We start from the raw sequence: 22,056 nt of genomic DNA on the forward strand, positions 1-22,056 counted from the left end.
GCGCAGACACACGCTAACACACGTACATTGTAATGTTGTAATATTGTTGTATTGTGGTATTATGCATTTTGTATTGTATATATGTAATGGTAGAGTAGTGGTGTAATAATGTGTTGTATATGTTGTACTGTTTTTTGTTTTTTTGTGATGTAGTTGCCTTAATCATGTTTGGACTCCAGGAAGAGTATGGGGATTCTTAGTAAATACAAATACACACTCAAGAACACAATGCTCACTGTGTAATAAACACCCCCCCAAAATGATTTGTATTTCTGTCTGCCTGCCTGTCCGTCTCTCTGTCTGTGAACCAAAGGCCACTTGCTGGGCCTGTCCCACGACGACTCCAAGTTCTGCGAAGAGCGTTTCGGCGCCAGCGCGGACAAGCGTCTCATGTCGTCCATCCTGACCTCCATCGACGCCTCCAAACCCTGGAGCCGCTGCACCTCAGCTACCATCACGGACTTCTTTGACGATGGCAACGGTAAGACATGAAGAGGGAGTGAAGGAGAGCAGGGAAGAATGGCAGGATAGGATAGAGGGGAGATGAGAAGAGAGAGAGAGAGGAGAGGAGAGAATGAAATCCAGAAGTATTTTGGCACTCCAGGCCTAGAGTTGACTATCCCTGAACTAATGGTTAGGGAGTTAACCAAGTCTTTATTGTAAATGTCAGGAGAATGACTTACTTGGTTAAACAATGGACTCACCTACTGTACATAGTTAATGTGCTGTTGTCTTTGCCAAATGTAATCCAATGTCCCTTCACAACTATCGAGTGGCAGAGTAGAATGATCAAAGGTTTGACAAACCAGACAGACAAACAACCTTTGACATTGGACACCATGTCTACCTCTCTCCCCCTCTACAGCCGACTGTCTCCTGGACTCTCCTCGCCAGCCCATGCTCGGCTCAGAGGAGCTGCCCGGCCAGAGCTACGATGCCGTGCGCCAGTGCCGCCTGGCGTTTGGGCCTGAGTACACGGTCTGCCCGGGCATGGATGTGTGCGCCCGCCTATGGTGTGCAGTGATACGCCAGGGCCAGATGGTGTGCCTGACCAAGAAGCTGCCCGCCGTGGAGGGCACGCCGTGTGGCAAGGGTCGCATCTGCCTCCAGGGCAAGTGCGTGGACAAGACCCGCAAGAGACACTACTCGGTAAGGACAGGGCGGAGGGCGAGAGGGCGGGAGGGGAGGAGAGGGAATGGGAAGCACAACGCAATAGTCTGACAGCATAGACAGGGTGGAAGGTAGTGAAAGAGATGAGTGCTACTTTATTATGATGTATTATTCTATAGAGAGGGAAGGAGGGAGGGAGGAAAGAACGGGTTGGGAAGGAGAGGAAGAGTGTTGAGAGAGGGAACGGGAGGCAACAATGCAAAAATGATATATAAAACGTATTGTCACAAACACCAGATAGGTGCAGTGAAATGTGTTGTTTTACAGGATCAGCCATAGTAGTATGGCACCCCTGGAGCACATTAGGGTTAAGTACCTTGCTCAAGGGCACATTAACAGATTTTCACCTTGTCGGCTCGGTATTCCAACCAGCAACCTTTCGATTACTCACCCAACGCTATAACCTCTAGGCTACCTCCTGCCCAATAGGGTGACAACATCTCAAATTATACTACTTGGTGAGAGGAATGAAGGTGGGAGAGAGGGAGGAGTGTAGGGAGAGTGGTAGTAGAGGGGGGCGGGTGGACTGCGGAGTAGGGTGAGTAGGGTGAGAGTGCCAACAATAGCATTGAGAGACACTATAAAACAAGGAGAAGAGGAATGAGGGAGGGAGCATAGAGAGAGGGACAGAAAGAATGAGAGGCAGGGATGGAGTTAGGTGAAAGTGTGGACAAGTTTCACAAGAAATATACACTGAGTGTACAAAACATTAAGGACACCTGCTCTTTCACCTTGTCGGCTCTGATTGACCAAGTGAAAGCTTTGATCCCTTATTTATGTCACTTGTTAAATCGACTTCAATCAGTGTAGATGAAGGGGAGGAGACGGGTTAAAGAAGGATTTTCTAAGCCTTGAGACAGTTGAGACGTGGATTGCGTACATGTGTCATTCAGAGCGTGAATGGGCAAGACGAAAGATTTAAGTGCCTTTGAACGGGGTATGTTAGTAGGGGCCAGGTGTAGGGCTGTGGCGGTCCTGAAATTTTGTCAGCCTGTGATTCTCAAGCAAATAACTGCCCGTCTCACGGTAATTGACCCTAATTACCATAAACACATTTAGCTTCCACGCATAGCCTACAAGCCACTGATGCAGACCTTTGGAACATCTACATTTTAAGTCTAATAATTCCATGTAATATAGGCTACACCATCACAGTAAATCCATTATTTATTTTAGACAGGTCTAAGGAAACATGATGTGAAGAAAATGTAGTCTATTTCCGAAGAACAGAATAGCACACTCTGAGTTGTCCTTATGTTCGGCCCTGATCTGGCTATGCCATATGGCTGTGGGCTACGCTAGTTCATTTAGTAGACAAGATTTGCTTAGAATTCCGTGGCAGTATTTTATATTATTGTATAGTATGAAGAATAGAATTGAAAATAACTGAATATAGTAGAAAGAATATTCTGCGCCTAATCTGTGTGTAGCTGTTAACAAAGAAACCGGTACTCCTATATGCTTAATTTAGAGCTATTCATGTAACTTTAGTTGTGATACCAATGTTGGGCTACATGTTTTGATTTTTAATACATTCTAAGGCTTCATGATGTGACTTTAATGATGGTTTGAAAAGAAGTTGCATGAAAGGCATGAGCGCTGCTTTGTTTTTTAGAGCAGGCTGTACACACTTCATCAGTCTCTCATTCACAATTTGACAAGCACTTGATAGTGCCTCGAATTTCCCAGCTCCATCCCTTTTGTGTGGCCGTAATTCCCCCTACAAAAGTTCATGCCAGTGGCCATTGGTGCCCTTGGTCTGAATATAATAATTATAATTCCCTTCTCCCGGCTGTGTGACGAAGCACCTCTCACTCACATTGCTCTCCATCATGTGATTGAGTATTTCTCACAGGCTACAAGTGAAGACAGACACATCGGGGATGCAACTGCACACATCCCTATCCAATTCCGAGGCGCATATTGAAGATATTGGAAGAACTGTCCACATTTACATTTCGTCAGCCAACAAGATGATTAGGCCTAACGAACAGCAAAAGCACTAGCCTACGTCAATCTACTGTCCTCATAGTACAAAAGTTGACCTATTCTGAGAAAGAAAAAAAATATTCCAAACATAGTCTGGGACAATTGTGGGATCCCAAATTAATACAACCATTAGCATTTTAAAAGACTGTTTTAAGCAATGAGCCTGACACAACAGATCAGAACGTTTAGCTTAAAATGTTGATAAACTATTAGGCTATTTCTTCACATTATAAGCTCAGCAATGTGCACACGGCAGTATGAATATGAATGTTCCATTAGCTGGAAATCAGCATTCTCAATAGTGACCGCAAGTGCGGTTATGCATGTACTGCTTTTATTATAAAGGTGCATTTTTATGGTGAAAAAGTTATTCCCCAAACTTGAAATTCACACTCTTGAGTATGTATGCCAGTTAATGTGCTTCATTTTAAGAAGTTATTTAGCCACTTTAATGTCTTGTCAAAACCTTGTCAAAATATATCGGCCTACATGAGGTGTGTGACCATGATTTAAAAAAGTCGCAAAAAAAAGGCAGGCACTGTTTCTTGCCTTAAGCTGGGCATCATTCACAAGTAATAATATATCATTCACAACTGGTAGGCTAATATTGTCACCCAATCAGACTATTCTTGATTGAATCTAGTCTTTACATGTACAAGGTGTTCTTAATGTTTTGTACTCTCAGTGTAGCGGTAGAGGGAGGGTAGGAGAGAGTTGGAACGAATTAGAAGGTTCCCGTAACGTTGTCATTTATTTAGGCTTTACTGTCACATACTCTCAATTAATCTAATTCCATTGAATTTGATTTGGAACAAGATTACCAGAGGAGTGACTGGGTGTATTTTTGGCAGGTCGGAGAAGGAGGGAAAGAATGTTTCTTTTGTATGTGGGCATGCCTGTGTGTTTACTATGTCTCCCTCCTCTCAGACTGTCCTCTTAGCAGGCTGTTTCTATTGAGTCTTTTCAACTTCTGTGTCCCTGAGTTTCAGTCACTCTTATGACAAGCAGCAGAGAACTCACTATACTTTAATCGTAACCACCATTCTGGTTGTCTTTGTGTTGAAACATTACGTTCAAAAAATGTTCCTTCTATTGGATTTACAGTGTAACTTCATTTTGAATTATTAAAAGAGACATCCCACCTGAATCACTGTCAACAGAATATACAAAGCCTACTGTATATGCTTTGGTCATTCATATTTTGACTTGTGGCTATTGACACTAATGATATGTCAGGCTATAGTCACCTAACTAGAATATAGTTCTAGACCAACTAGACATATTCAGTGTTGTGGAGTCGTGAACTACATGTTTTGCGACTAGTAATTTAACCACATTTTACAGAAGCTTGTTTGTGTTTTCAGTAGTTAATTACTTTTTTGCCATGTAGTTGAGTAGCTAATCACTGGAAACATACACTCCTTAAAAATATATATATATATGGTTGTTGGCAAGAATTCCCTTTCTTTTTCAGCAGCAGACCTGCCTAATTCTCACTTGATACATCGTTTTTGTGTTTAATAAGCAAAATTACACATTCTGTCAACGTCTGACTCCAGTGATCTGTTCTTGTAATTTCAGATTTAGTAACTTTAGATAAGTAAATTATATTTTTCTTAAGGGTAGATTTAGTGTAGGTTAAATTCTTCCCGTGTGCAGTATTTGGTAGCTTGGTAAACTATATATTCAGAGTAGATTCCCAAACACAGTCTATATTGTATATCTAGACCAACTTGCTGGACATCTAACTAGAATATACAGTAGATCTATCTAGACCAATGATCTATTTCAAAGTAATCACAAACAAAATGTTCAATGAAAATATGCATGTTTATTTTGGATGGGAAGAGGAGAGGGGAGCGGATGGGATTGGAGGATAGGTGAGGAGAGCATAGGAGAGGGCAGGAGGTTTCACACCTGCTGGAGGGTGGTCCCCCTTGGGGGCCTAAGGGTGAAGAGGAGGGGGATACAACGACCCATTGAGAGCTGCAACAAAATAAAAACAGGACATAGGGGGGTTAGGTTAATCCTAGGATCAAAGATGAGGGGTTACAGTCCATTGTTAGTTTATTGATTATGTGTTGGGTTAGGGCTATAAAATGTTCTACTCCTGACCTTAATGCTACATAGCAACTGTCCCTGTAGGATTTCATCTCTCTTTCATTCTCGACCATCCTACTCACCAGACTCTGTCTCTCATTCACCAACGCCTCTCGCTCTTCCTTCCTCCTCTCCAACTCCTTCTTCATCCACTCCTTGACTCCTTGTCCTTTTCTCTCTTCTCTGTCCTTTATGTCCAGGAGTTTGGCTTGATTTGCCAGAGTCCTCCTCTCTCCATCTCTTCAACATTGACTCCTGCCCCAGTCTATTCATTTTCATCCTCTCCCTCTCCATCCTCATTCCTTCCACCTCCTCTCTCTCCTTCCTCAGCCTCTCCTTCTCCATCTTCCTTGTCTTTCCCTCTGTCAACTCTTTCTCTTTCTCCAGCTGCACTTCAACCTCTCCACTTCCTCTCCCTTCACCTCCACCTTCACCTTCACATCCTCTTCCCAGTTCAGAACATTCTCCTTTTCCTCCCTGACAGCCATCCTCTCTTCCATCAGCCACTTGATTTTCAGAACAATCTGCCACCTCTCTCTTCTCAGAATCTTCTCTTCTCTCCCTGCAGTCTTCTCCATCTTCTCCACTTGCATCTCCCTCTTCTCCACCTCCCTCCTTGCCACCTCAACCTCTTTTCTCACCTCTGCCACCTCCTTCCTATCCTCCTCCACCTCCTTTCTCTGCTCCGCCACCTTCTTCCTCTACTCCGCTACCTCCTTCTTCTCCTCTACCACCTCCTTCCTCTCCTCCGCCACCTCCCTCCTTTCCACCATCACCTGCTCCTCCCTCTTCTCCACCTGCAGCTCCCTCTTCTCCACCTCCTTCCTCTCCACCTGCTCCTCCCTCTTCTCCATTTCCTTCCTCCCTCCTCTTAAACTCCTCCTCCATCCTCCTTAACTCCTCCTCCTTTTTCTGGTTGGACTCCGAACTTTTCTTATCCCCCTCCATGGCTTTGAGCTGAAGGCTAGTCTGTAAGAATGATCATCCGTAAGTCAGTAAGAGAGTACATGTTAATTTTACAGCCTATTTCAGCCCAACTGTCAGTCGCTGGTCATGATGACCCACTCAGACCTGGGTTCAAAACCTATATGAAATCTTTCAAATACTTTGATCATTGCTCTATACTGCTTGGAGTGCGAGATGGGTGGGGTTTACCGTTTTTGGACTATTCTATGGGTCCACCGAGGAAAGCTCAATTGAGCACAAGGTCCTGAACCCAGGTCTGAACCCACTACAACTAACAACCCAAAAAACAATAGAATGAAGTGTAGTGTGATAGAATATAGAATTATAATTAATCATTGTAATTATATAGGTTGATAGTTGTCATGGGATAGAATTGGAATGAATAGAACCCATAGAATGAATCATTCTAATTCTATGGGTTGATAGTTGTATGTAGTAAGACAGAATTCAGAATTGGAATGAATAGAACCTGTAGAATGAATCATTGTTATTCTATCTAACAACTGAACCTGAGTTTAATTCTGTGCTTGATTGAGCTTGCCTGTCACATTGGAACCAATGGAATACTCCCAAAAGTGTGAACCCTGCCCATCTGGCACCTCAGACAGGCTTAAGCAATGCTGAAAGTATTATATTAGAATACTAGGCCTATTTGAACCCAGATCTACTAACTAACAACATTATATCTTTCCATGTTGAGGAACTTGTTACCATTAGTCTAGTAATATCATGAATTCGTTTTTACTAACAGTTTAGAAACAGTCAAATACACAAAGTACATAAAATACATAAAGTAAAAAACAGAAACTTGACAATCACTTTAGAGACTGCCAGTCTCCGTTACCTCCCCTTCATCGTCAAGACCTAAAACAATACAAAATACTATACAAACAATATACAGTATATACAATATATATATATATATATATATATATATATATATATATATATATATATATATATATATGTATATGTATATGTATATGGTAAATGGTCATGTCATAGAGGTAAATCAGGATAGATGTATCTCTGTGATGTCATCACAGTTCTGGAATTGCAAATATCAATATTCTAGAATATATAATAATGATATCAACATCTATAGCATATACAATTACAGTAATAATACAAATGTAAAATTAAAAACACAGAACAAACAAATAAAGAAGAATAGAGACAAATCGTAAAAAATCTAGACAGTTCAGATCAGCTTTCTCTCCCCCAATCCTAACCTTAACCATTAGTTGGGAAAATGCTAAACTGACCCAAGATCAGCATCTTGGGGCAACTTCACCCTATACCCTCAAGATGTTGTATGCTAGCATGTGAGCTAGCATAGCACAATGCAACAGTCTGACATTGCCTTGATGTACTGGGTCGCCTTTGAACATTACTTTAATTTCTATCATCATCATTACTTTCATTTCTATCACCCCACAACCCTCTCAATGTATTCAACTTGCACAGACCATCACCTGCATGCAGATACACAAATGGATCACACACACACACACACACACACACACACACACACACACACACACACATAAACACATGCATCACACATGCACAGACAAATGCATAACACACACACACAGACACACATTTTACACGTGGCTTGGCTGACAACTTTTAATGTGCGCACTAGGCAACTTTAACAGTACTCGCTTATCTCTCTCCTCCCTCTCCTCCTCTGATCTCTCTCCTCTCTTTCTCTCTCTATCTCTCTCTCAATCTCTTTCCTATCACCTCCATCTCTCATATCTCCTCTTTCTCTTTCATCTTCACGCTCTCCTCTCCTCATTCTCCTCTCCAAGGCATCTAACCATGGTAGTTGGAGTTCGTGGGGTCCGTGGGGGGCATGTTCGAGGACGTGTGGTGGAGGGGTGCAGTTCGCCCAGCGTCTATGTAACAACCCGCCACCCCGAAACAATGGGCGCTACTGCACCGGCAAGAGAGCCATCTACAGGTCCTGCAGTGCCACCCCGTGCCCCTCGCCCAGTGAGTGTCGCACTGCAGATTGACTAGCTGACGTGTGTGATCACATAGTGGTATAGACACGCATAAGCACACACAAGTATACATTTGCTCAGGCAAATACACAGGCTTACAATAGATCAATGAATGGTAAATATTTTGACTCTCTCTTTCACACACACACGCACGCACACACACACACACACACACACACACACACACACACACACACACACACACACACACACACACACACACACACACACACACACACACACACACAGTCTGAAACTCTAATATTCCCACTCTAACGTGTGGTGGAACTTTCCTCCTCTAGGTAAGAGTTTCCGCCAGGAGCAGTGTGAGGTGCGGAACGGCCCCCAGACAGACCCTAAGGGGATGAAGACCTTTGTGGAGTGGGTACCCAAGTTCGCAGGAGTGCTCCCCAAAGATGTGTGCAAGCTGACATGCCGGGCTAAGGGCACAGGCTACTATGTGGTGTTCTCGCAGAGGGTGAGTGAATAAGAGAAGGGCACTGGGGAGTGAAAAAGTGTGAGTGAGGGTACAGTACTTTGGAGTGCTGTCTTCCACTAGTCCACTACCTATGTTAGCAAGACTTGTAGTGTCCGTTCTGCAAGTATGATAATGATGATGATGATGATATTGATATAGCCATGATAATGATATATACATACAGTGCCTTCAGAAAGAATTCACTTGACTTTTCCCACATTTGTTGTGTTACAAAGTGGGATTGAAATTGACTTAATTGTCATTTTTGGTCAACAATCTACACAAAATAGTCTGTAAAGTGGAAGAAAAATTTGAACATGTATAAAATATAACAATAAAAAAACACTAATATATCTTGATTAGATAAGTATTCACCACCTTGAGACAAAACATGTTAGAAACACCTTTGGCAGCAATTACAGCTGAGGCTTTTTGGGTAATTCTCTAAGGGCTCCGCACACCTGAATTGGACAATATTTGCCAATTTTTCTTATTCTTCAAGCTCTGTCAAAATGGTAACTAGGCCACACAGGAACATTCAATGTCGCCTTGGAAAGCAATTCCATTGTAGATTTGGCCTTGTGTTTTAGGTTATTGTCCTGCTCAATTGTGAATTCGTCTCCTAGTGTCTGAAAGAAGACTGAACCAAGTTTTCCTCTAGGATTTTGCCTGTGCTTAGCTGTATTCCATTTATTTTTATCCTAAAAACACTCCCTGGTCCTTGCCGATGACAAGCACACTCATAACATAATGCAGCCACCACCATGCTTGAAAATATGAAGAATGGTACTAAGTGAAGGGTTGTGTTGGTTTAACCCATACATAACGCTTTGTATTCAGCACAAAAAGTAAAGCCACATTTTTTTGCAGGATTACTGAAGTGCCTTGTTGCAAACAGGATGCATGTTTTTGGAATATGTTTTATTCAGTACATGCTTGGTGTACAGGCATGGTGAAATCCTTCCTCTCCTTTAACTGAGTTGGAAAGGTCGCCTGTATCTTTGTAGTGACTGGGTGTATTGATACACCATCCAAAGTGTAATTAATAACTTCACCACGCTCAAAAGGCTATTCCACATCTGCTTTTTTTTGCACATCTATCAATCAGTTCCCTTCTTTTGCTTGAAATTCATTAATCGATTGAGGGACCTTGACAGATACAGTGCCTTGCGAAAGTATTCGGCCCCCTTGAACTTTGCGACCTTTTGCCACATTTCAGGCTTCAAACATAAAGATATAAAACTGTATTTTTTGTGAAGAATCAACAACAAGTGGGACACAATCATGAAGGAGAACGACATTTATTGGATATTTCAAACCTTTTTAACAAATCAAAAACTGAAAAATTGGGCGTGCAAAATTATTCAGCCCCTTTACTTTCAGTGCAGCAAACTCTCTCCAGAAGTTCAGTGAGGATCTCTGAATGATCCAATGTTGACCTAAATGACTAATGATGATAAATACAATCCACCTGTGTGTAATCAAGTCTCCGTATAAATGCACCTGCACTGTGATAGTCTCGGAGGACCGTTAAAAGCGCAGAGAGCATCATGAAGAACAAGGAACACACCAGGCAGGTCCGAGATACTGTTGTGAAGAAGTTTAAAGCCGGATTTGGATACAAAAAGATTTCCCAAGCTTTAAACATCCCAAGGAGCACTGTGCAAGCGATAATATTGAAATGGAAGGAGTATCAGACCACTGCAAATCTACCAAGACCTGGCCGTCCCTCTAAACTTTCAGCTCATACAAGAAGAAGACTGATCAGAGATGCAGCCAAGAGGCCCATGATCACTCTGGATGAACTAAAGAGATCTACAGCTGAGGTGGGAGACTCTGTCCATAGGACAACAATCAGTCGTATATTGCACAAATCTGGCCATTATGGAAGAGTGGCAAGAAGAAAGCCATTTCTTAAAGATATCCATAAAAAGTGTCGTTTAAAGTTTACCACAAGCAACCTGGGAGACACACCAAACATGTGGAAGAAGGTGCTCTGGTCAGATGAAACCAAAATTGAACTTTTTGGCAACAATGCAAAACGATATGTTTGGCGTAAAAGCAACACAGCTCATCACCCTGAACACACCATCCCCACTGTCAAACATGGTGGTGGCAGCATCATGGTTTGGGCCTGCTTTTCTTCAGCAGGGACAGGGAAGATGGTTAAAATTGATGGGAAGATGGATGGAGCCAAATACAGGACCATTCTGGAAGAAAACCTGATGGAGTCTGCAAAAGACCTGAGACTGGGAGGGAGATTTGTCTTCCAACAAGACAATGATCCAAAACATAAAGCAAAATCTACAATGGAATGGTTTAAAAATAAACATATCCAGATGTTAGAATGGCCAAGTCAAAGTCCAGACCTGAATCCAATCGAGAATCTGTGGAAATAACTGAAAACTGCTGTTCACAAATACCCCTCCATCCAACCTCACTGAGCTCGAGGTGTTTTGCAAGGAGGAATGGGAAAAAAATTCAGTCTCTCGATGTGCAAAACTGATAGAGACATACCCCAAGCGACTTACAGCTGTAATCGCAGCAAAAGGTGGCGCTACAAAGTATTAACTTAAGGGGGCTGAATAATTTTGCACGCCCAATTTTTCAGTTTTTGATTTGTTAAAAAAGTTTGAAATATCCAATAAATGTCGTTCCACTTCATGATTGTGTCCCAATTGTTGTTGATTCTTCACAAATAAAATACAGTTTTATATCTTTATGTTTGAAGCCTGAAATGTGGCAAAAGGTTGCAAAGTTCAAGGGGGCCGAATAATTTCGCAAGGCACTGTAATTGTATGTGTGGGGTACAGTGATGGGTTTGTCATTCAAAAGTCATATTAACCACTATTATTGAACACAGAATGAGTCCATGCAACTTATGTGTTTTAAGCAATTTTTTACTCCAGAACTTATTTCGGCTTGCCATAACAAAGGGGTTGAATATTTATTGACTCAAGACATTTCAGCTTTTAATTGTTTTAATTTAAAAAATGTTCTACAAACAAAATTCCACTTTGACATTATGGGGTATTGTGTGTGATCAGGCTGTAACACAACAAAAAAATGTAAAAAGTCAAGGGGTGTGAATACTTTCTGAAGGCACTGTACATGATAATATATCCATGATGATGATGATGAAGATGATAGATTTATTTTATGTACCGCTATTCATACAGAATCTCAAAGTCGCTTTAAAAATATATATTTCAAGGAGATGGTCTACCACATATAAATAATGACGCAGTTCAGTAAAGTAGAGTTGAGTGCAGGTGGCGTCGATAGTTCATCATACAGCCAGCGAGAGAAAAATAACAGTCTCTTGTCATTGAAGTTCACAGCTACTCCTCCTTTGTAGGTAGGCTAAAACATCTACCACCAAATCTGTAGCACCCACCTGGGTAATGCTTCTGCAGCTATAAGTGCCTGTGAGACCACCACACCTCGGCAGTAATCAGCAACAATCTCCTACGAGGCGAGCCTCAACCAACAACCAATATGCTAATATCTCCTTCTCCAGGTGGTGGACGGGACAGAATGTCGACCGTACAGCAGCTCAGTGTGTGTGAAGGGCAAGTGTGTACGTACCGGCTGTGATGGCATCATCGGCTCCAAGCTGCAGTTTGACAAGTGTGGCATCTGTGGAGGGGACAGCACCGGCTGCATCAGAGTGATAGGCAACTTCACCAAGATGAGGTAAGGGAATCCACATACACACACTGAAATTGAAAAACCACTTCTGAAAAAAACACTTCACTTCACGTCAGATGCGCAGCACCAAGAAAATACCAAATCAAAATCAAAAATGGCCTTTACTTAATTATTCAAAATTCTAAATAATTTGTTTGGAGGCAATGATTCTTGTTAATTGTGTAATTTCTCTCACCTGTAGTAAGTTGCAGGTGCATATAGGTAAAAATAGCCGTTCAAACAATTTTGAAAAATAAAAACATTCCGCTCCGTTACACACAATTGTAAAGTGAATGTGTGCGAGTAAACTGTATTTTAACACATCTGTACATCTTTAGTACATTTGAAGGAATGGTCTATAGATTGGAGAGAAAGACAGCTTTCATTCGACACATTGACACATTCTTCTTAAAACTTCTTGTGACTCTCAAACCCGGATCCGGGAACGTAATCATTGCCTGACACGAATTAGCATAACGCAACGGACATAAATCTTCCTAGAAAATCTTCCTATTCATGAAAATCACAAGTGAAATATATTGGAACACAGCTTAGCCTTTTGTTAATCACCCTGTCATCTCAGATTTTCAAAATATGCTTTACAGCCAATGCTAGACAAGCATTTGTGTAAGTTTATCATAACCTAGCATAGCATTATGCCTTGCTAGCAGCAGGCAACCTTGTCACGGAAATCAGAAAAGCAATCTAATTAAATGGTTTACCTTTGATGAACTTCAGATGTTTTCCCTCAAGAGACTCCCAGGTAGATAGCTAAAGTTCATTTTTTCCCAAAATATTATTTTTTAGGTGAAACAGCTCCGTTTGTTCTTCACGTTTGGCTGAGAAATCGCCCGGAAATTGCGGTCACCACAACGCCGAAAATATATTCCAAATTAGCTCCATAATATCGACAGAAACATGGCAAACGTTGTTTAGAATCCATCCTCAAGGTGTTTTTCTAATATCTATTCGATAATATTTCCGTCTGGACAATTCGTTTTTCACTAGAACCGATTGGAGTAATGGCTACCTCTGTATTTTACGTGAGAATCTGTCTCGGAGCCACCATGTGACCACTTACGCAATGTGGACGCCTACGGCTATTCTTCATCAGAAATGCGTAAAACTACGTCACAATGCTGTAGACACCTTGGGGAATACGTAGAAAGCGTAAGCTCATTGATGGTACATTCACAGCCAAATAGGGAGTCATTGGAACGCAGCGCTTTCAAAACCTGGGGCACTTCCGGATTGGATTTTTCTCAGGCTTTCGCCTGCAACATCAGTTCTGTTATACTCATGTAACAGTATAATTTTAAACCGTCCCCTTGCCCATACCCGGGTGCGAACCAGGGACCTTCTGCACACAACGACAACATTCACCCTCGAAGCATCGTTACCCATCGCTCCACAAGAGCCGCGGCCCTTGCAGAGCAAGGGGAACTACTACTTCAAGGTCTCAGAGCAAGTGACGTAACCGATTGAAAAGCTATTTAGCGCGCACCGCTAACTAAGCTAGCCGTTTCACATCCGTTACACTCACCCTCCTTTTGACCTTCCTCCGCAGCAACCAGTAATCCGGGTCACGGCATCAATGTAACAGTATAATTTTAAACCGTCCCCTCGCCCATACCCGGGCGCAAACCAGAGACCTTCTGCACACAACGACAACATTCACCCTCGAAGCATCGTTACCCATCGCTCGACAAGAGCCGCGGCCCTTGCAGAGCAAGGGGAACTACTACTTCAAGGTCTCAGAGCAAGTGACGTAACCAATTGAAACGCTATTTAGCGCGCACCGCTAACTAAGCTAGCCGTTTCACATCCGTTACACTCACAGACAATATCCTTACAGTTTTGGAAACGTTAGAGTGTTTTCTATCGAAAGCTGTCAATTATATGCATATTCTAGCATCTTTTCCTGACAAAATATCCCGTTTAAAACGGGAACGTTTTTTTTTTCAAAAATGAAAATGCCCCCTAGTACCAACAGGTTTTAAAGATATACATTTCGCACACTCACTCTTTCACTCTCTCACATCCACCCTTCTCCCTCATCTCCCTATACAGTGGCAAGAAAAAGTTTGAACCCTTTGGAAATACCTGGTTTTCTGTATAAATTGGTCCTAAAATTTGATCTGATCTTCATCTAGGTCACAACAATAGACAAACACAGTCGGTTTCAACTAATAACACACATTTATTGAACACACCGTGTAAACATTCACAGTGCAGGGTGGGAAAAGTATGTGAACTTGGATTTAATAACCGGTTGACCCTCCTTTGGCAGTAATAACCTCAACCAAACATTTTCTGTTGTTGCGGATCAGACCTGCATACCAGTCAGGACGAATTTTAGACCATTCCTCTGTACAAAACTGTTCCAGTTCAGCAATATTCTTGGGATGTCTGGTGTGAACTGTTCTCTTGAGGTCATGCCACAGCATCTTAATCGGGTTGAGGTCAGGACTTTGACTGGGCCACTCCAGAAGGTGTATTTTCTTCTGTTGAACCCATTCGGTTGTTGATTTATTTCTGTGTTTTGGGTCGTTGTCCTGTCGCAACTTCTGTTGAGCTTCAATTGGCAGACAGATAGCCTAACATTCTCCTGCAAAATGTCTTGATAAACTTTCTAATTCATTTTTAGCAAGCTGTCCAGGCCCTGAGGCAGCAAAGCAGCCCCAAACCATGATGCTCCCTCCACCATACTTTACAGCTGGGATGAGGTTTTGATGTTGGTGTGCTGTTTATTTTGTCTCCACACATAGTGTTGTGTGTTCCTTCCAAACATCTCAACTGTAGTTTCATTTGTAAACAGAATATTTTGAACATCCAGGTGCACATTTTTCAAACTTCAGACGTGCAGTAATGTTTTTTTTGGACAGCAGTGGCTTCTTCCGTGGTGTCCTTGTAACGACGTTCGTCTGTTGAAGAAAGAGAGTCGGACCGAAATGCAGCGTGTTTGTTACTCATGATCTTTAATGAAGAAAACGAAACGATACATGAAATAACTAAATATTTAAAAAACAAACGGAACGTGAAACTAATTACAGCCTATCTGGTGACTATAACACAGAGACAGGAACAATCACCCAGGAAATACAAAGCGAAACTCAGGCTGCCTAAATACGGTTCCCAATCAGAGACAACGATAAGCACCTGACTCTAATTGAGAATCGCCTCAGGCAGCCAAGCCTAACAACACCCCTAATCAGCCGCGATCCCAAATAATACAAAACCCCAATACGAAACACAACATTTAAACCCATGTCACACCCTGGCCTACCCAAAAATTTAACACAAACACAAAATACAATGACCAAGGCGTGACAACCCCCCTGAGGTGCGGACTCCCGGACGCACCTCAAAAGCATAGGGAGGGTCCGGGTGGGCGTCTGTCCATGGTGGCGGTTCCGGCTCGGGACGTGGAACCCACTCCATAAATGTCCTTGTTCCTCCCCTTCGCGTCCTGGGATAATCCACCCTCTCCGCCGACCATGGCCTAATAGTCCTCACCCAGATCCCCACATAACTGAGGAGCAGCTCGTGACTGATGGGCATCTCGGGACTGAGGGGCAGCTCGGGACAGAGGGGCAGCTCGGGACAGAGGGGCAGCTCGGGACAGAGGGGCAGCTCGGGACAGAAGCAGCCCGGGACTGAGGGGTAGCCCGGGACTGAGGGGAAGCCCAGTACTGAGAGGAAGCCCAGTACTGAGAGGAAGCCCAGTACTGAGCGGAAGCCCAGTACTGAGATGAAGCTCAGGCAGGTAGTAGGCTCCGGTAAATCCTGGCTGGCTGGCGGAACTGGAAGATTCAGGTTGACAAGCAGATCTGGAAGAGACTGGTTGTCTGGCAGATCTGGAAGAGACTGGTTGTCTGGCAGATCTGGAAGAGACTGGTTGTCTGGCAGATCTGGAAGAGACTGGTTGTCTGGCAGATCTGGAAGAGACTGGTTGTCTGGCGGCGCTGGGCTGACTGGCGGCGCTGGGGAGACTGGGAGCACTGGCGGCGCTGGGCAGACTGGGAGCACTGGCGGCGCTGGGCAGACTGGGAGCACTGGCGGCGCTGGGCAGACTGGCGGCGCTGGGCAGACTGGGAGCACTGGTGGCGCTGGGCAGACTGGGAGCACTGGCGGCGCTGGGCAGACTGGGAGCACTGGCGGCGCTGGGCAGACTGGGAGCACTGGCGGCGCTGGGCAGACGGGAGACTCCGGCAGCGCAGGAGAGGAGAAAAGCTCTGGCTGCGCTAAACAGGCGGGAGACTCCGACAGCGCAGGAGAGGAGAAAAGCGCTGGCTGCGCTGAATAGGCGAGGCGCACTGGAGGCCTGGTGCGTGGTGCTGGAACTGGTGGTACTGGATCGAGGACATGCACAGGAAGCCTGGTGCGGGGAGCTGCTACCGGAGGACTGGTGTGTGGAGGTGGCTCTGGATAGACCGGACCGTGCAGGCGCACTGGAGCTCTTGAGCACCGAGCCTGCCCAAGCTTACCTGGCTCGATGCCCACTCTAGCCCGGCCAATAGGAAGGGCTGGTATGTGCCGCACCTGGCTCTGCACCCGCACTGGAAACACAGTGCGCTCCATAGCATAACACGGTGCCTGCCCGGTCTCTCTAGCCCAACGGTGAGCACAGGGAGTTTGCGCAGGTCTCCTACCAGGCATAACCATACTCCCTTCTAGCCTCCCCCCAATAATTTTTTTGGGCTGCTTTTCAGGCTTCCAACCGCGTCGCCGTGCTGCCTCCTCATACCAGCGCCTCTCCGCTTTATCCGCTTCTATTTCTTCCTTGGGACGGCGATATTCTCCAGGCTGAGCCCAGGGTCCTTTACCGTCTAATTCCTCCTCCCATGTCAAATTCTCCAAGTGGTGCAGCCTCTCCCACTGCATCTGCTCTTCCCGATTAACAGGGAGAGTTGGCTCAGGTCTGAACCCTGACTCAGCCACTCTCTCTCTGCGCCCTCCCCCAATAAATAATTGGGGGTTACTTTCGGTTTTCGCTCTGCGTCGCCGTGTTTTCCTTTTTGACTCCATTCGCCTGTAGCCCTCTTCGCACTGCTGAAGCGAATCCCAGGCGGGCGCCTGCACTCTCTGGGTCGGCCGCCCACCTGTCGATTTCTTCCCACGTCGTATAATCCATGCCTGTACCGTCCATAACGTCCTCCTTTAGCTCCTGCCAGTTTACACACTGCTCGGTCCGTGAGTGGTGAGTGATTCTGTAACGACGTTAGTCTGTTGAAGGAAGAGAGTCGGACCGAAATGCAGCGTGTTTGTTACTCATGATCTTTAATGAAGAAAACGAAACGATACATGAAATAACTAAAGACAAAAACAACAAACGGAACGTGAAACTAATTACAGCCTATCTGGTGACTATAACACAGAGACAGGAACAATCACCCACGAAATACAAAGCGAAACTCAGGCTGCCTAAATACGGTTCCCAATCAGAGACAACGATAAGCACCTGACTCTAATTGAGAATCGCCTCAGGCAGCCAAGCCTAACAACACCCGTAATCAGCCGCGATCCCAAATAATACAAAACCCCAATACGAAACACAACATATAAACCCATGTCACACCCTGGCCTACCCAAACATATAACAAAAACACAAAATACAATGACCAAGGCGTGACAGTCCTCCCATGAGCACCATTCCTGTTTAGTGTTATACGTATCGTAGACTTGTCAACAGAGATGTTATCATGTTCCAGAGGTTTCTGTAAGTCTTTAGCTGACACTAGGATTCTTCTTAACCTTACTGAGCATTCTTTGCTGTGCTCTTGTAGTCATCTTTGCAGGACTGCCACTCCTTCAGCAGCAGTGCTGAACTTTCTCCATTTATAGACAATTTGACTTACCGTATGAACATCAAGGCTTTTAGAGATACTTTTGTAACCCTTTCCAGCTTTATGCAAGTCAAAAATTCTTAATCTTAGATCTTCTGAGATCTCTTTTGTTCGAGGCATGGCTCACATCAGGCAATGCTTCTTGTGAATAGCAAACTCAAATTTTGTGAGTGTTTTTTATAGGGCAAGGCAGCCCTAACCAAGATCTCCAATCTCGTCTCATTGATTGGACTCCGGGTTAGTTGACTCCTGACTCCAATTAGCTTTTGGAGAAGTTATTAGCCTAGGGTTTCACATATCTTTTCCAAAATACACTGCGAATGTTTAAATGATGTATACATTATAGACAAGAAAAAATACAATAATTTGTGAGTTATTAGTTTAAGCACACTATGTTTGTCTATAGTTGTGGCTCAGATGAAGATCAGATCAAATTTGATGACCAATTTCTGCATAAATCCAGGTAATTCCAAAGGGTTCTCATACTTTTTCTTTTCACTGTACGTCAAAGAGTTTGTCATTTTAAATCACATCTTCTAATGGTGAAGATAGACATACACTATATTATACACCCCTTCAAATGAGTGAATTCTGCTATTTCAACCACACCCGTTGCTGACAAGTTTATAAAATTGAGCACACAGCTATGCAATCTCCATAGACAAACATTGACAGTAGAATGGCCATACTGAAGAGTTCAGTGACTTTCAACGTGGCACCATCATAGGAGGATGCCACCTTTCCAATGAGTCAGTTTGTAAAATTATCTCCTGTAAAACACTCTCCTGTAACTGCTTTCTCCCCTCTCTCCCTCCCCCATGCAGTAAGGGCTACACTGACGTTGTGAAGATCCCAGAGGGCTCCACCCACATCAAGGTCCGCCAGCACAAGCCCAAGGATCAGCCCCGGTACACAGCCTACCTGGCCCTGCGTCGTCCCGGTGGCGACTACCTCCTCAACGGCAAGTTCATGATCTCTACCTCAGAGACAGTAATCCCCCTCAATGGCTCGGTGCTCAACTACAGTGGCTGGAGCCAGCGGGATGAGTGGCTACACAGCATGGGCCCTGGGGCCCTCAGAGAGGCCCTTATAGTTCAGATTCTGGCCACGGACTCCAAGAGGCCCCTGGATATCCGCTACAGCTTCTTCATGCCCCGTCGGGTTTTGGCTCCACCACCGCCTCCTCCCCCGCACACCTCCACAACCACATCCACCACTACTACAACAACCACCTCTACAAGATCAAGCAGCAGAACCACAGCGGCCCCGTTTTCGGCCATGGCTCTCTCTACAGCCCCAGGGGTGTCGACGGTGGCCTCTGGGCCCCAGTGGGTGACTGGTCCCTGGATGATCTGCTCCAGGACTTGTGACACGGGCTGGCAGAGCCGCACGGTGCAGTGCAAGGACCCGCAGGCCAAGCTGGCCAAGGGTTGCCTTCTGGGCGACCGCCCCTCCGCCTTCAAACAATGCCTAGTGAAAAAGTGTTGAAAGGACCAGAAACTAGACTCACCTGAAAGTAGGGGGTACACACAGACAGAGACACTGGTTATTGACAGTCAACCCCTCCTCTTCCTTACCTCCAACCTACTATGCCAGGCCCTGCTTGGCATAGCTACAGACATACGACGGATACATGTGGACACTTCCGAATAGTGCAGCCACCCAATCAACAACCACCCACTTGCCAAATCCCTCCTCTATCTGAAGGTTTTGTTTGTATTCCTCTGTTAATGACACATTTTGTTTGCTTTTCTGTATGTTCTTGCTACTGTGGGTTTTTCATGATTGTCCGCTTTGTCTCTTTGTCTTGTGTGACTGCACACCTCTGGACAATGGGCCTCCGTACTAGTCTGTTGCGTGGTACTTTTTCTCCACTTCCCTTCGGGGTCCCCTTTTTCTTCTTGCTCCTCCCACGGCCGATTCTCCACATACGATTGGTCTATTCAATTTCCTGTTTGGATTGCGGACCAGGAAGTAGGCTGGGGGCACAAGCAAGAGCAACCAATCCGTACTGTAACCAGTTCAGAAATGGGGTTGAACCGCACTGCAAACATCCCAGGTCAGAAAATGGACACACAGTGATGGAGTGAGTTGGGGCAGAGTTGTGCCCAACAGCTAGTGCTGAGCGATTAACCTAAATTGTGTTTATTATTTTGGTTTTTAAACAACTAATTGACAGACTTCGTTTCAATTATTTGAATTCCATTTAGTTATGTTTTTTTCTCTGAAGTCAATGCGTACATTGGGCAGTTTCTCTAGAAATAAATCAACTGAATCCTGAACTGTGCGATGTAGTTGTAAGGAGTTGTAGTTTCCAACAGGCCAATATTCGAAATTATTTTGTGCAGAAAACATGCTAATTAACTACAATGATGATAATCGATTGCGTGCGTACTTGTCCGGTCTGTCTCTTTCTTTTATGCCTGCTACATTAGGTTAGTACAGAAGAATGTGCGGTTACTTTGCGAAGTATCTCTACCTGAAAATGCATAATCTAAGTGGTTGATAGTTGGTATTCAGCAGCCTATTTTACTTTTAAGAACTACTAAAATACTGATTTTGTCAGACATCATAGCCATCATAAAATTAAACAAATGTAATAAAAACAACTGAAATATTTTATTAAAGTAATGTGAATAAATATTGTTACAGCATTAAACCCACATAATGCATAGTGCATTTAATATATTTTTTAAATATTGATATTTTAATAATCGAACCAAAACCGAACCGACCTCAAAAAGCACTAATCGCTCAGCACTACCAACTGCCAATGCCCAGTGACACCTATAGAGTGACTCTGGGCCAAAAGACCATGGTGACCCTTCAACTCTGACCTTTGTGGAGGTTAAAGGTTGTAATTTTATGGGATTACATAATGTGTGGGGCTAAGCTTGACATTTGTGTGTGTGTGTGTGTGTGTGTGTGTGTGTGTGTGTGTGTGTGTGTGTGTGTGTGTGTGTGTGTGTGTGTGTGTGTGTGTGTGTGTGTGTGTGTGTGTGTGTGTGTGTGTGTGTGTGTGTGTGTGTGTGTGTGTGTGTTGTGTTTCTTTGGCTCTCCATGTCTGTCTGTCTGTCTGTCTGTCTGTCTGTCTGTCTGTCTGTCTGTCTGTCTGTCTGTCTGTCTGTCTGTCTGTCTGTCTGTCTGTCTGTCTGTCTAGGAAAAAAATAAATGATTGCTAGTATGACAATGTGTGCACTGGATACTCGCAAATACAGCAAGAGGGAAACTATCCCAGTCATACCTGACCAAATACACTTCTACAGCTCGCTCGCTCTTTCTCTCTATCTCTCTCTATCTATCTCTCTCTCACTCGCTCACCCTCTCCATCTCTCATTCAACATATTTACACATTCTTGTTTAAGCTATCCATTTCTCACACTCAGTCTTTCACTCACTCTCACATCCACTACCATCCATTCTCCGTCATACCTCTATCCCTCATGAGCTTGTAATGCTATATCACACACCTTTTCAAGAGTGATGATAGACATGCATTATACTGGATACATATGGGCTCTTGCCACATAGGCACAACTCCCTGTTTCTCATTTCTCATACACAGGCACAGACACACATTCACATAAAGAATACACAACACCCCCAAATTACTTAATTACACATTTAGATATAAACACCAATATCACATATGTACAGAATACATTTTGAACACACACATAAATATGGAAAGAAAATTAAACCACACGCATACAAACACACACACACACACACAAACACATACTGTATATGTATTACTGTTTGACATTTCCCATGGGAAAAGACCCTTTTGTTGAACGACAGAAAC

At 43.9% G+C, this 22,056-nt stretch overlaps 1 protein-coding gene across 1 annotated transcript in view; it reads left to right on the forward strand.

Moving 5' to 3' along the window:
• Positions 1 to 21,245, forward strand: part of LOC124011589 (A disintegrin and metalloproteinase with thrombospondin motifs 5-like) — a 40,765-nt gene extending 19,520 nt beyond the window's left edge. Inside the window, exons 3-8 of the mRNA XM_046325043.1 lie at positions 314 to 481; positions 866 to 1,149; positions 8,043 to 8,226; positions 8,540 to 8,715; positions 12,236 to 12,411; positions 19,076 to 21,245. Coding sequence (XP_046180999.1) covers positions 314 to 481; positions 866 to 1,149; positions 8,043 to 8,226; positions 8,540 to 8,715; positions 12,236 to 12,411; positions 19,076 to 19,739 — 1,652 coding nt within the window. The 3' untranslated portion in view covers positions 19,740 to 21,245. The remainder of the gene's footprint in view (positions 1 to 313; positions 482 to 865; positions 1,150 to 8,042; positions 8,227 to 8,539; positions 8,716 to 12,235; positions 12,412 to 19,075) is intronic.
• The last annotated feature ends 811 nt before the right edge of the window (positions 21,246 to 22,056 follow it).

This window comes from Oncorhynchus gorbuscha, linkage group LG23 (genome assembly GCF_021184085.1).
Source record: "Oncorhynchus gorbuscha isolate QuinsamMale2020 ecotype Even-year linkage group LG23, OgorEven_v1.0, whole genome shotgun sequence".
Taxonomy (NCBI): Eukaryota; Metazoa; Chordata; class Actinopteri; order Salmoniformes; family Salmonidae; genus Oncorhynchus; species Oncorhynchus gorbuscha.